Source organism: Carcharhinus amblyrhynchos, chromosome 13 (assembly GCF_965287045.1).
Source record: "Carcharhinus amblyrhynchos chromosome 13, sCarAmb.v2.hapA, whole genome shotgun sequence".
NCBI classification, from domain to species: domain Eukaryota; kingdom Metazoa; phylum Chordata; class Chondrichthyes; order Carcharhiniformes; family Carcharhinidae; genus Carcharhinus; species Carcharhinus amblyrhynchos.
In genome coordinates, this window is record NC_137336.1 from 45293237 (window position 1) to 45309538 (window position 16302).

The following is a 16302-nucleotide window of genomic DNA, read 5'->3' on the forward strand; positions in this document are numbered from 1 at the left end:
GTTCAAAGTCACCCCCGAATCAGCAAGCATGCTTTATCACAGAGAAAATAATGAAATTTGTCTGTTTTGAAAGGGTGGGAATTCAGACACATTATTGATTTTAAGAGTAATGGAAACAAAATTGGAAATATGTTTCCATTAGTTGTCAAGAGCAAGCTGAATACAGACTTGCTTTTGAACACTGCAGTAACAGATAAGAGCAATGAATGAAGTAGATGATAACATCTACCACAGGCGTTACACAGGAGCTAAGGAGCTGATTATTGTAGGCAGACAGCGCATGTTGATTTCTCATCGCTATGTGCTACCCACCATATTGAATTGCCCTTCACCAAGGTGTATTGGGAGTATCATATGGAAGTATCAAAAATGCTCATTATAATTTTTCAATTGGGAAATTGGACTTCCCAATGCCTGATTCACCAATTAATAACTCAATTAGCAAATCACAGCATTCACAGACAAAAGGATGCTTAGATAGCAGACTTGTTGCTGCTTTGTTCTTCTAGGCTGCTGGTTAACCCTATATGTTTTCTGGTCAATTTTCTGCCTTCTACAATTGAATTCTGGGCTGGGATTCTCCCAAAAAAATTCTAAGTTCCCAACATGTGGGAAAATGGGATTTTTTTTAGCATGATTTCCAAAATGAATCTCCAACACTCTGTGCATCACAGAGTGCACGAGCAGGATTGACCCTGAAATGCACGGGATGGGGCCTATTTCCATCTGAGAGGCAGGTAGCATAGCGCTGAGCAGGCCAGTGTGCCTGCACCGATCTGTCAACGCAGAGTGGCAGTTGCCCCCCCCCCCGCCCCCCCTCCACTTCCCCATTGCCGGCCTAACAACTCCTCCACCCCTGATCGCTGGCCTCCCATACCCCCCTGATCCAGCCCCTATGTGTCCCCCTCTCCCCCAGCCAGCCCTGATATCCCCAACCCCCACTCCCAGGCAGCCCTGAGATCCCAGACACCCTTCGATTCCAATGACTACCCCAATATTTCCCTGCTCTGATAGCCCTGCTTTCCCTCCCTGATAGTCCCAACACCTTCCCCCACACCCCCGCTGACCAGGCCAGAGTACCTTCCCTCTATGGCCAGCCCTGATCACCCTCACTCCCGCTGTCTGTCACCAATCCCTATTGCAGTGTGGCAGCAGGCCCCCACAAATGATTGCCCTCCCAATAGGCCCCATCCAGTAAGCCCTGCCCTCCTCTGGCCATGCCCCCTTGGCACAGCCAGGTGGATAGTGCCAAGGTGCCCATTGAGCAGTGCCAGAGTGCTCCCTACACCAAGAAAAATGCTTCCATTACCTTCCAAACGTACAGAGTGAAGCAGGATGAGAGAACACTAAACTCTGTAAGCAGCGCACACTTCCCCAGGATTCAAGGTGCCATGGGCTTTGTCACATCTCCCTGTATGCTCTCCATCACCATCCTGATATCATTCTGAATAGAAAGGGCATTTCTAATTTCTGAATAAACTTGTTTTGCAATCACAGATAGTATACATCATGGAGATATTTACGCAGTTTCCTGGCAGCCTTCATCATTCATTCATCCTGTACCAATCCTTGATGTTACCTTTACTCAAACCAGGCAGTAAGATCATAAGTTGGCTCCTGGGTAACATTTGTCAAGGAGTAGAGTTTGAAGTGATGTATTTCCGTATTGTTCAACATTAGGATATAAGAACATAAGAACTAGGAGCAATTGTAGGCCATCTGGCCCCTCGAGCCTGCTCTGCCCTTCAATAAGATCATGGCTAATCTTTTCATGGACTCAGCTACACTTACCCACCCACTCACCATAATGCTTAATTCCTTTACTGTTCAAAAATTTATCTATCCTTGCCTTAAAAACATTTAATGAGGTAGCCTCAACTGCTTTACTGGGCAGGGAATTCCACAGATTCATAACCTGTTGGGTGAAGATGTTCCTCCTCAACTCAGTTCTAAATTCATCTCATTGAGATCTCATTGAGACATATAAGATGATGAATGGGATGGATAGGATAGAGGTGGAGAGACTCTTCCCACTCAGAAAGGACAGTAGGACTAGGGGGCACAGCCTCAAGATAAAGGGGGGCAGTTTAGAACGGAGTTGAGGAGGAACTTCTTCACTCAAAGGGTGGTGAATCTCTGGAATTCTCTGCCCGTTGAAGTGGTGGAGGCTGCCTCGCTAAATATTTTTAAGACGCGGGTTGATGGGTTTTTAATAGGCAAGGGGATTAAGGGTTATGGGGAGAGGGCGGGAATGTGGAACTGAGCCACGACAGATCAGCCATGATCTTATTGAATGGCGGGGCAGGCTCGAAGGGCTAGATGGCCTATTCCTGCTCCTATTTCTTATGTTCTTATGTAAATCTGCTCTCCTTTATTTTGAGGCCATGCCCCCTAGTTCTAGTTTCACCAACCAGTCGAAACAATATCCCTGCTTCCATCTTATCGATTCCCTTTGTAATCTTACGCGTTTCTATAAAATCTCCCCTCATTCTTCTTAGAAATAAGGTATAGGTTTAAGTGAGTTTCATTTAGTGCTTCTGTGTAAGGAAAGGTAAACCTATCATTAAATTCATGTTAAACAAAGCTGTTTGCACGTATGGGGATATTTGGTTTCCGTTCACACTGATCTTTTGAGCCAGGATTCCATCTGGGATCTTCCCATCCAGCAGTAACATCAACTGCCACCATAACGCATCCCCTCCAGACATGGCTCGTGATTACTGGGAAAAATAGGGCTATGTTCATCATAGTGGGTGGAGTGCATACACATTGGTATAACAGTCATGCTGAAGTTTATGATAGAAATCCACCTCCTAACTTGGATAGTGCTCTCCAGCAGGGAAGTTGGTATGTTGGCTGGGGTACATGAATTCCAGCAAAGCAGCAGCTTTTAAATACAGCACAGCCTCTGCACAGTGAGTTGCATGTCCCTGTGGATACCAATTCTTCTCTGCTGTAGGTCAATGGGCAGTCTTTCCAAAGTCTTCAAAATGAGCAGCTGCAGTTCCTTATGTTCTGTCTTTCCTATTTTTTTTTCTGAAACTGAAAGTTTCTTCCGGCCCTTAAATTTGAGAAACAGCTCCAAAGAACAGCTTCCTGATTAGATATCCTGCTCACACATGCAATAGGCTCTTCACATCTGGATCATCCTGCACAGGGAACATGGAAAGGATCTGATCTTGCTGCATCCTGGAAAGCCACTCTATGAAAACTGTGTAGGCCAATTTTGTGCTTAGCACAAACTATCTGCTCAAATGTTTTGAGTCCATTTCTTTAACAATTTTATACAATTGGTAATTGTGTTTCAGGTAATTGATAATCCTGCTGATTGAGTAGCAAACCTGTTGTCCATCCATTTCCCTTCCATTTTGCTATCACTTGGTACCTAACTGTAGCATTCTGGAAATTATTGTAATGTATATTTCTTTGTATGTTTCATGATGTATTCTGAACAAAGATTTATAATTGACGGCAATTGCAACTGCTTTCTGTTTTACATTTAGTACGAATGATGGCGAGCCACATGAAGTCCCTGGTTTCTCTACGGTTCAGAAGGCAGTTCTCATCACGTTTCTTTCAGCTATTATGATAATGACTATTTTGGGAAATCTACTGGTTATGGTAGCTGTATGCAAAGACAGACAGCTACGGTGAGTGGTTATACAGAATAACAATGTGCATCTAAACTGAAATCTGACAATGGATGCTATTTTGATTTTCATTGCACTTTTCTAGGTAACTGAGTTTCTATACCACCTATTGATTGTCAAAATGCTTCAGTTGCTATTGTTATGTTAATCTGTGTTGAAGAATCTCCAACCTGCCTATGAAAACTATGTGCACTTGCTATGCATCAGGAGGGAGAAGAATCTCTGTAGCCTGTAGAAAATATCTATATGGAAAGAAAAACATTGAATTGGCTATTTTTTTTTCCCAGTGAGTAATTTCAGCCATTCAAAAAATAATTTCTGCAAGAAATTGGATTGGAAATTGCTGGGGCCCAATTCCGGGTGAAATTGCGGCAAAGTGTAACCTCCGCCCACCTGCCCTTCCGAAGGCTGGAGACACCAAATTCAGTGAACTGAGACTTTTGTACAACTGGAGCTTACAAGCGTTGGCCAAACTACCCCAAGTCAATCTGCCCATCTAAGGTGAAGGAAGTATTGCCCTCTGGAGGAATAAAGGGCCAGTCAATATTTTTCAGAATTCTTAGATTGTAGTCACTCAAAATAAAAAAAAGTCAGGTCTTTGCAAGTCCTCAACAGTACTTTGGCTAGATCTTAACTGACATGAGTTTGACTGATACCTTTTAATGGCATAAAATCTGGAAGGATCGGGAACTCCCACAAGAGGCCTTTTGACATGGAGCAACAAGTATATGTGTTCCTGGTTCCCTGACTGGAATTTTGGATGTAAAATGGTGGAATACTGGTAGAATCATGTTCCAACCCATTTTCCAGTCTCTGGCCACCTGGAGCCCTCAGTCACTTACATTCTCTCCAGTCTAGGAATTTCAGCTTTATTATAGAATTGGAGGGCAAAGTATAATCTTGACGATGGGGGTGTGTGTTTGTGTAGAGGGGGATTTTGCTTGCTGACCCACAGGCCTTTTCCTGGGGATGTCTGTGCTGAATTAGGTACAAATCATACACTTAGGATCGTAGAATCATAGGACGCCTACAGTGCAAAAGGAGGCCATTCGGCCCATCAAGCCTGCACCAACAACAATCCCATCCAGGCCCTATCACTGTAATCCCTCATATTTATCTTGCTAATCCCCTGACACGAAAAGGCACTTTAGCATGACACATCTTTGGACTTTGGGAGGAAACTGGAGCACTTGGAGGAAACCCATGCAGACACAGGGAGAACGTGCAAACTCCACACAGACAGATCCCTGGCACTGTGAGACAGCTGTGCTAACCACTGTGCCACCATGCTGTCCTTAACTGGGCTGTGGCACACCTTTCTCAGGATCAATGAGCCTGGGATTGGAAGTCCCACCCACTGAGAGCTGCTGGCTGATCATATGGTCTTCATTGCACATCACACCAATGGGAAGGCAGAGGCTGATGCCAGAAATGCATATTTATTGCACAAGTGCACAATAAAGAAACCCCAACTTGAGTATTGCATCCAGTTCTGGTGCAATACTTCTTCACTATGCTTGAGGAAGAATGCAAGGGTCTTTGAGAGGTGCAAAGGAGATTTAACAAAATGGTTCCAGGGAAAAGGGACTCTGGTTAGGTTGGAGAAGCTGGGGTTGATCTCCTTGAAGCAAAGGAGATTGAGGGCTGATTGCGAGAGTTGTATAAGATAGTAACAGATTTAAATAAGATGGACATGAAAAGCTATGCCCATTAGTTGATAGTACAAAGGATAAGCAACACAAATTTAAGGTTTTGGGCAAGAAATGTATGGGGGATATGAGCTGGAACTATTTCTGGGGTATCTGGAATTTTCATGCATCCCCATCCAGTAAACAATGTGGTATACTTTTGACCACCTTGTTTGTAAATTTTTCATGCGGCCTTGTCGGGGTTCAGCTTCCCTTCCCTTGTTCTTCTCCATCCCCCTCCTTGCTCCTCTGTCATTGTGAGCCCTCGCCTTTCTTCACCCCTCGCACAGCCCTCCCTTCCACATTGCCCTCCTTATCTTTTTTTTCCCAAGATGGCACCGGAGTGAAGTAACTTCTTGCAAGCTGTGCCCAGCATACCTCCTAATTCTATCTTTTACTCTCGATCTATGCTTCTAAAACTTAATTCGAACTCTTTCAAACTCTCTAACAATGCTTAATTCAATTTTTATGACTGTATTACTACATTCTGCACTCTCTCGTTTCCTTCTCTATGAACGGTATTTTTTGACTGTATAGCGTGCAAGAAGGAATACTTTTCACTGTATGTTAATATATGTGACAATAATAAATCAAATCAGATTCATCAGTCCACCACAAACAAAACCCAATAAGAGGAAAAATATCTAAAAATATATTAATGTTCCATATGTGCAATGTGACATCCAAGTGACTTTTCATTGCATGTTAGCATCACTCCTATTACACAATTATACTTAGAGCCCATTACCCTTTGAGTGGTTTATTCATAATTACCCAAACCCTTGTACTCATTTTGAAATCCAATGGGTTACCAATGAAACATAGGGCGCTGTTGGAAAAACAGTTGTGAGAGAAGTATCAGTTTAGCAGTTTTCCTTTTATAATTAAAAACCTGTGAACAAAGAAAGACTGTACCATTTTGAAAATGGGAATGAACTTTGCAAACAATAATAAAACAGCCAATTGTAACTATGTTGCTTCAAAATTTCTCAAATAGCTAATAAGCGATTTCATTAAAATACTTATTGTAACATGCAGAATTTATGTAGAACAGCAAATTTTTTTGAAAAAAATGAGAAAGTCTAACAAATGTGCAGCTAACCGCCGTGAAAATAAAGTGTATAAATCCTTGATGGGGATTGCGGGGGGTGGGGTGGGGGGGTGGGGGGCGGCGGGGTGGTGCCGGGGGGCGGGAGGTGGGGTGGTGCGGGGAGTGGAATGGGCTCCAGGAATATAAAAGAGACACTGGGTATGGCAATATACACATCAATTTATCAGCAGGATTCTGGCAGCAGAACTTGCACAATTTGAAGAAAAGTACAAACATTAAGCTTGAATATGACTGCAGCATAACGACAAAGGACACAAATGGATGAAAAGGAAATAGTAGGTATTAGAAATTTATGGAAAATTGTCATTCAAATGCATAGAAATGTTGGACAGTAGCTTTGGGATAAAAAACATAATCTGGCTGATGGAATGCAGTGACCAGTAGAAGAGAATGCAGATTAATGCAAATCAAATTGCACTTACCATAATGGGAGAGAAAATGTACTGCAAAAAATCTCTTTGAGAAAAATCCCCCAATTTAAAACAAAATATTATTGCGTGGTAAACAGTTGAGTCTCAACGTAATGCTGAATATGGGTTAATATGGAATGTGATGCGCACATTACGTAATTTATTTACATCTTTTTTTCATTAGTGTCATTGAACAGAAGAAAGTGTATGTGTAGTTTAGTATTCAGTGTGCAAACAATCTGAAAGTGTATTGAAACTTTTATTTAAAATGTCTTGGTGATCATTTAACAGTACTAGTCAGTGACAAATGGTATTATCAGACAACTATTGAACCCGAGTCTCACACATCATTAATATGGCTTTCGGCGATAATTTATAAATACATTGTTATGTGTATTGTGCTCCTCCAACCCCCATTATAAATCTGATGTGATGGTATTCAACTGCTTCCCTTATGTTATAAAGAAATGCATGCCATCTGTAAGCTGCTGAGAAGCCTTATGAGTCATCTGATGGAGAAATCACATTATTTTCCCCCTTCAAAACATTCTTTCCTTAACACTGTCAGCCACACAGATAAGAAGATGTATTTCTGGTTAATGGAAAGGGTGATCAAGTCCATTAATAGATGTTGTACATCCTGCCTTCATGATTGTGTCACTTTGGCTTCTAATTGCTCCTAGACAAAGAGGAATACAAAGGATGAACGTTGGAAAATCGGGAAGATTATTAGGTAGAAGCAGCCTGAGAACAAATATTTTCGGTGCAATTGAATGAAGGCCCCCCCCACCCCCCTCCAAGAGCAGGAAACAAGGTAATTGTGTGGGAGGCAAAATGTCAGCTTCCCAGCAATGAGATGAAAGTCAGGAAATGAGTTGATGGAGGGTTAATGTGGAATGTAGTACTTGATGGCAAGCAGTGAGAACCTATTTTCAATGCATTACCATGTTATGCATAGTCATTAAACACTTGGTTGCCAGATTAAATTATGCTATCCTGATTAAGCTGACAGCAAACAAGAAGTACTTATCTTTGGATTGATACTTGGTTAAAGGTGGCACATAGAAGGCAAGGTAGACTTCTAAGGTAGGTTTGGAGTGAGTAGGCGCTGCCATTCTTGTGTGGGAAATATTGTTGGATCGGGGAGAGGAGGCTGAGCTGTTACATTGAAATCAGGTGGCTGCTGTCTAGGGTGTTTTGAATGTGGTAGTCTGAGGGAGGAAGGTTGGATTGTGGTGGCCCCAAGAATCATTGTGGGGGACAGAAGGAGGGAGCTGGGCAACAGAGGGAATGTCAATCTCTGCCAAAGACAGCTCAATCAAGACATATAGGAGATCAAAGGTGATTGAGAACAGGTCAATGGCAAGGCTCTGAAGGTGATAGGGACAGGTCGATAGTGACAAGGGGCAGCTTGATGGTGACAGACAATTGGCCAAGGATAATAGTGAGTGGCTCAAGGGTCATAGAAGGCAGGGCTAGGGCAATGGAGGACTTGCTGCAAATGATGAAGGGAAAGTCAAAGGTGACTGAAAGAGAGTTCTGGGTGATGGCTTGCAGCTCAGAGATCCAACTGTGGCAAGTGGGGAGGGAGTAACAAATCCAAAATCCTTCTCTCAGATGGGCAGAATAATGCTGCTGGCTAACAAGGAATGGATGCCAATCTGGCTACTGTTTACATATGATACCTGGATCATCGACCAGAGTGAAGTAACAATGGGGTAGGCAATTTCTTGCCTGTGCCACACATTTGATTTGCATTGACTGGTCACCTCAAGATTACATATGGTCAGCCATCCTATCTCCAAGTGTAAGTCCAGCTCACTTCCAGTCCCACCATTGGGACACCCGGTCTTGATCTAGGACTGTCCTAGAACAAAGAACAAAGAACAGCACAGCGCAAGAAACAGGCGCTTCGGCCCCACAAGCCCATGCCGCCCACTTTAACACACCAAGTGAGTGCTTTATTCGAGTCTTAAGTCGCTCATCCATGTTTTTGTCTACCTCTAGTGGAACTCCACAATAAAGGGGGTAGAAATTTAGGGAATTGTACCTACGCCAGATTAAGGGAGATCCAATTAAGGGACAATTTATTGATGCTAATCAGCCTAAAAAGCACGTTTTTGGGATGTGGGAGGAAACTGGAGTACCCGGAGAAAACCCACGCAAGCACAGGGAGAATGTGCAAACTCCCACAGACATTGACCCAAGCCGGAGATCTGACCCAGGTCCCTGTAACTGTACAGCAGACAGTGATAGTCACTGAGCTGACGTGTTGCCTGTCAATTGGCCCAGATTAAGTGTACACTAACAGACGTGAAGCACTAGGCAACTCTCGAAGCAACATCCAAGAGCAATCCTCGCATGACCCGCCGCGTGTATGCACCTTGTTGGCCAACAAGGTGGACCGAATCGCCTGTGGATGTAAAAGGAGACATCAATAAACATAAATAGACATACAACAGGCTATACAGACAAAGATGGAGTCCTCCATATAAGTTCATATGGCCTCTTGGCGGGCTGTGAGCCCTACGGTCTGACAAATGACAAGCTTGTCTTGCGGCATAGGTAATCTATCACCTGTCATTGAAGATCCCCAAGAGCTCCAATGTAAGTGACAAGGTAAGCCTTGAAATTTGTTGGACGACTGATAGGAATCTATTAATTCCCAGGAACATCATGAGGCTCTTAATCTTCAACTAGAACATTCATTTGTATCCCTCCATTTCCAGTCTGCTCATGTGACTATCCAGGTAAGTCTTAAACAACCCTAGTGTGTCTGCCTCCACCATCCTACTTCGCAGTGCATTCCAGGCCCCCGCTACCCTCTGTGTAAAAAACGTCCCTCTGACATCTGAGTTATACCTCGCCCCTCTCACCTTGAGCCTGTGACCCCTCGTGATCATCGCCTCCGACCTGGGAAAAAGCTTCCCACTGTTCACCCTGTTTATACCCTTCATAATTTTATACCCCTCTACTAGGTCTCCCCTCATCCTTCGTCTTTCCAGGGAGAACAACCCCAGTTTACTCAATCTTTAATGTCCTATGAACACATTGCAACCCTCCTAAGGACATAACAGAGTAGATTTGATATTACATACTGAGAGATTGTAGTACGTGCACAGTTCTGTGCCATTGCAACATTTGCTTTTACACGAAAATTCTAAAAAATACTGTTGCTTCATTTGGGGATATTTAACAATTTTCTCCAAGAGTTTATTTTAATATGTTTTTCTAAATGTTCTGATTTATTTCAGGAAAATCAAGACCAATTATTTTATTGTCTCTTTGGCATTTGCTGATCTGCTTGTTTCAGTCATGGTCATGCCTTTTGGAGCAATTGAACTAATACAGGAAAACTGGACATATGGAGATAGATTTTGTCTCGTCCGAACTTCATTAGATGTCCTGCTTACTACAGCATCTATCCTTCATCTGTGCTGCATTTCTTTAGATAGGTAGGTAAAATGATGTACTTTTACATGCTGTATTCTGTTTACACTAGCACAATTATATGTACAGCACATTCTTCTTAATAAAACTGAATACTGCCAGAGGAATAACCTTGTTATTTTTGAAGCCTTGGAGCAAAAAATGGTGTTTCTTACATTTGGTGACTATGGTCTAATATATTTTATATAAAAGCTGACAATAATCTTCAAGCTTGGGAAATCAATGTCATATATTTAATACATTTCATACAAAGAAATATCTTTGCCCCTCAAAATGCAAATAAATAATTAAAACTTACAGTACCCTTAATTTATATCATACTTTTGCTTTATTTAAATTCAATAAGATGTCTAGTTCTGATTAAGACGTGGAATGCACTGCCTCAATAAGTGTTGGAAACCAATTCAACGTTTTCATTCTGTGATAATCTCCAGGGCTTGCACTGGGAATCACTGATTGACCTCCCTGAAGGATTTGTTGAATACAAGGTCCCTGAGGATTGGCAATTAACTCACCACATAGAGCTCTCATACTAAGCCCTGTATTAAGCAAAACCCTGACTGGGTCCATTATCCCATTGTCCTGGTTGGAACCTGTCTGTGTTTACCACAGGCTTGTGGTTTTGCTTTATTTTGTACAATAAAGCACTACTCCTTTACAACCGATTCCTGGAGTTATTACAGTTCCAAAGGGTTACTAGATATATACTTGAGAGAAGACAAGTTTGCTGAGCCATGGAGAAAAAGCTGGGGTGTGGGACTAATCAAATAGCTCTTTCAAAGAGCAAGGATGGACAAAACAGGCTGAATGGCTTTCTGCACTGTATAATTCAACGAATTGCCACTAATACTTTTTCAGACGCTTTTTAAAATTTTTACGTGGCACTGCCAGATTTATGGTCCATTCCATGTAGCCCTGAGAAAATGTTGGTGGGTCTCCCCCTTGTAAATCTGCAGCCATTGTGCAGACTATACCTCACGTGAGTTATAAGTTAGGTTATTTTAACCTAATGACTATGAAGGTATGCAACTGCGCTTTCAGGTAAAGGTAAAATGTAACTTGAAGGGAAATCTGGAGTTAATATTGTTCCCATAGTCTCTTATCTTGGTTTTGACCCTCAAAGTGGTAGGGGTCAGAGGCAGGGCCTGAGAGGGAAATCATGGGCCCTGGTTCTTCTCCTGTTTTTGAGCCCTTTGTCCTTCCCCCTAACCTTCCCCATCACATCCTTAAAATGCCCAGTGTTGGGAACCATGTTCACAATGGGGTCAATCTGTTTCATATATGTTTAACAAAATGTCATGGCTGGAACCTTACCACCATTCACGCTGGCAGGATTTTCCCATCCCACCACAGTGAATGGAGACTCGGCTGGCCGCCAAATTCTCCAACTTGATTGCCGGTGTGTTGTGAATGTCAGGTAAGATTGTGCTTCATGTCTTTTGTATTTTATGCCTCTATTTTATAAAGCCCATCAAAAGTTAAGGTTTCAGTATGTTATATTTTACAACCACAGCTTTTTCAGGCAATTCCACACAACTTGGTTAAAAGCAAATTACTGCAGATGCTGGAAATTGAAACCAAAGGAGAATACGTTAGAAAATCTCAGCAGGTCTGTCAGGAGAGAAAAGAGCTGACGTTTCGAGTCCAGATAACCCTTGTCAAAAAGCAAAGCAATAATTTTATTTTTTTAAAATGTTGATGAAAAGGTCATTAAAAAGCATCTGGTTTCAGTCCCTCATCATAACCTTAGGGTGGGCTTTTGAGCCCACACTTGACGTGTGTAAGATCACTGGATGGGGTCTCAAAATCTGGCGCAAACTGGAAATTGCAAATCTTCCTGGTGAGATCACAATATCCAATTATTCCCTTCCCTTGCCAGCGATCACTAAGGTGACAGTTCCTGGTTCTAAGAGTCCCCACCTGTCAGAGTGACGGCGCAAACCATGTCCACTTTTTTAATTTACTTTTAAAGTGTCAAAATCTGAAGAGAAAATGAACTGGTGGAGATAGCTTCATACTAATTTCCAGAATTAACATTCAACAAATTCTCGTATGATTTCCCCATTAGTCTCTTACATAGGGATAAATATTACCAAAAAACGGCAGAGTGCTTTTTCCTGATGAGAAAAGTGGCATGTTTCTCTCCAGAGGGACCCTCAACGCTCTGACAAAACCCAGCCACACACAGACTGAGGCGTTATCTTTCAAGACTTTTAAAGGCTGAAACATTTCCAACAATCTTCAGCCAGAAGTGCCAAGCAGATGATCCATCTAGGCCTCCTCTGGAGATTCCCCAGCATCACAGATGTCAGTCTTCAGCCAATTCTATTCACTCCACGTGATATCAAGAAACTGCTGAAGCACTGGATACTGCAAAGACTATGGGCCCTGAAAAAATTCTGTTAATAGTCCTGAATGCCTGTGCTCCAGAACTTGCTGTGCCCCTAGCAAAACTGTTTGAGTACAGATACAACACTGGCATCTATCCAGAAATGTGGAAAATTGCCTAGATATGTCTTATACACAAGAAACAGAATAATTTGGCTAATTACTGCCCCACTAGCCTACTCTCAACCATTGGCAAAGTGAAGGAAGGAGTCATCAGCATGGGCGATCAAGTGGCACTTAGTCAGCAATGGCCTATTTACAGACACTCAATTTAGGTCACCAGGGTCACTTAGCTCCTGACCTCATTACAACCTTGGTTCAAATATGGTCGGAAGAGCTTAATACCAGAGATGAGGTGAGAGTGACAGCCCTTGACACCAAGGCATCTTTGATTGAGTGTGGCATTAAGGAGCTCCAGCAAAACTGGAGTCAATGTGAGTCAGGGGAAAACTCTCTGCTGGTTGGAGTCATATCTAGCACAAAGGAAGATGGCTGTGGTGGTTGGAAGTCCATCATCTCAGCTCCATGACATCTCTGCAGGAGTTCCTCAGGATAGTTTCCTAGATCTAACTACCTTCAGCTGTTTCATCAATGATCTTCTTTCCATCAAAAGGTCAGAAATGGGAATGTTCGCAGATGATTGTACAATATTCTGCACCACTCGCAACACCTCAGAAACTGAAGCAGTCCATGACACAATGCAGCAGTATCAGAATAATATCCAGTTTGGGCTGACAAGTGGCAAGTATCATTCTCATCACAGAAATGCCAGACAATGACCATCTCCAACAAAAGAAGATATAACCATCAGCCCATGACATTACTGTCACTGAATCCTCCACTATCAAAATCCAAGCAGTTACCATTCACTGGAAACGGAAATGGACTCGCCATATTAATACTGTGCCTACCAGAGCATGTCTAAGGCTAGGAAACCTGTAGTCAATAACTCACCTCCTGACTCCTCAAAGCCTATCCACCATCTACCAGTCAGGAGTGTAATAAGATACTCTCCACTTGCCTGGATGAATGCAGCTCCAACAACACTCAAGAAGCTCAACATCATCCAGGACACAGCAGTACACTTGATTGCTACCCCTCCCACCATCATTCAATTCCTCCATCACCAATGAACTGTGGCTACAGTGTGTACTATCTACAAGATGCACTGTAGGAACTCACCAAGGTTCCTTAGGCAGCACCTTCCAGTCCCACAACCACTATCATCTAGATGGATAAGAGCAAGAGTTACCTGGGAACACTACCATCAATTGACTCACTCCCCTGATTTGAAATTGTACTGGTGTTCCTTCACTTTGGCTGGATCAAAATCCTGGAATTCCCTATTGCAGAGCGCTGTGGGAGTTCCAAACCTTGGGGACTGCAGCGGTTCAAGAAGGCAGCTCACCACCATCTTCTGAAAGGCAATTAGGGATGGGCAATAAATACTGGTCTAGCCAGCGAGGCCTACATGCTATAAGTGAATAAAACAAAAGGGTATCTACATCATCCAGAATGTGCCTGGGGGTTGACTGATCCATCAGTCCTTTATATTACAGGACTTTATCCAGGAGTAGAGTACTCACTGTGCATTATTTGCAGACACGTTGAGTGGGAGGGCACCATTTGAGAGATGAGGTGGTGCTGTATGAGCCTCCCTAAGGCATAGGCTCTGGTGATTAGAACCATGTGCAACCTGGCTCTCCCAGACCTGGTTAGGACTGGGAGGGAGACCAAAGTAAGCTTAGCAAGCTTCTGCAATGCATGTTTTAGATAGTATATACAGCAGCCTCAGTTCTCGATGGATGCAAGAGATGGTTTTATTTCTGGTGGCAGAGGCACTAGTAAAACCATCTATCATTCTGGTGCAGACGTTACCTAAATCCATTTTTATGGTAAACTGAGTTGTTAATATTTGGCTGACCTGCTGGTTTTAATGCACTAAAGGTAGACATTTGCCATTATATTGACTGAAAGTAGAACATACAGGAATGACAGAACATTGCAAATTATGTCCTTAATTTAGATTTCAATTATCAGCCTTGAAAAGGAAACTACAAAGTTCTGTCAACTATGTGGAAACTACAATCATCCTATCTGACCTAGTCATTGCTCAAAAGAAATGTTCTTCTTTTTCATCTCTGTGAAGACATTGCAATTGACGGTGAAGAGTCTATACTCAGACCACCCTCTAACTGAATCTGTACTGCCACCATTCAGTGAGATCCATACAATTCCATGTATCCATTTATGCCCCTTTGGATAACAAAATTCTATCAATCCCAGATTCAAAATGAATAATTACCTAGCATTAGTTGCTGCTTTTGGAGGAGGGTTGCCACTCCTCCCACACTTTGTAGAAGTGTTTCCTAAAGTCATTCATGTTCTATTTTTTAGACAATATCCCTTTAATCCTAGCTCCCCAACCAATGGAAATTGTTTCTATCTACCTAAATGTTCCACTTAATATCTTAAAAATTTTGAACGAAACATGACCTCAACTTTATAAACTCCAGGAAATGTAATCTACCCTTGTAACTTAATCCTTGGAGGCCATGACTAATTCCCATAAACTTACATTGCCTCCAAAGCCAATTTATTCTTCTGAAAGTGTAATGCCTAGAACTGCCGACAGATCTCAAGGTATGGGCTAACCAAGGTCTTGTGTCCCTGAAGCATAACTTCTACCTCCTTGTATTCTCAATCTCTAGGTACGGTGACCAACATATTGCACCAGCCTCTCTGATTATTTTCTTTACCTGTCAATGATGTTTTAATGGTTTATGAAGATATGGCTGAAGAAGAAAATTAAGAGATCTAGAGCAAGAACCATGGGAATGAGAGGAGAAGTCATTCATATTTGAAATTAATTACTTGAAAAAGCAATTTTTTTTCTATTTTTCCAGGTACTATGCCATTTGTTGTCAACCTCTGGTTTATAGGAATAAAATGACACCCTTGTGTGTTACTTTAATGCTCGGGGGTTGTTGGATTATCCCATCATTCATTTCATTCCTACCTATCATGCAAGGCTGGAACATCATTGGAATACAGGAACTGGTAAGTGCTTTTTAACCTAATAAAATTAAATCATTATATAGATATATGTTACATACATGTGTTATATATAGAAAATAGTACATGTTATAAATAATTCTGAGGAATTATTCCAAAGAGTTTGAATGAATTGTCTTTTGTCAAATCTATACACATTTAGCTATTTTTAATCTTCCAAACAGGTTTCTGCTCTTTCAACAGTGCATGATTTTTACCAATGAAACAATGTCATCCTTCACGACAGTGCCTGTGGTAAACTATCCCTCCTTACCCTTCTTGACCTGTCTGTAGGTTTGGCACAGTTAATCACACCATCCTCCTTTAACATCTCCCTTCCATTGTTGAATTAAGTGGGGCCACGCATAGACTCAATTCTTATCTAATCATAATCAGAAAATGTTTTCATTTCCCACTGCCACACTGTTACCTTTGGAGTCCCCCAGTGTTTTATCCTTAACCCTCTCCACCTAATTCCTTTTTATCACCTACATGCAATCCTATGATGACATCATCTGAAAGCAAGGAATTTAAAGGACAAATTATATCCA

General features: G+C 42.1%; 1 protein-coding gene across 1 annotated transcript in view; it reads left to right on the forward strand.

Annotated features, from left to right (window-relative positions):
- The window catches only part of htr4 (5-hydroxytryptamine receptor 4), a 165677-nt gene that overhangs the window by 40933 nt on the left and 108442 nt on the right, over nt 1-16302 (forward strand). Inside the window, exons 4-6 of the mRNA XM_080201107.1 lie at nt 3504-3650; nt 10114-10314; nt 15604-15757. Of these exons, the coding sequence (XP_080057233.1) occupies nt 3504-3650; nt 10114-10314; nt 15604-15757 (502 nt within the window). The remainder of the gene's footprint in view (nt 1-3503; nt 3651-10113; nt 10315-15603; nt 15758-16302) is intronic.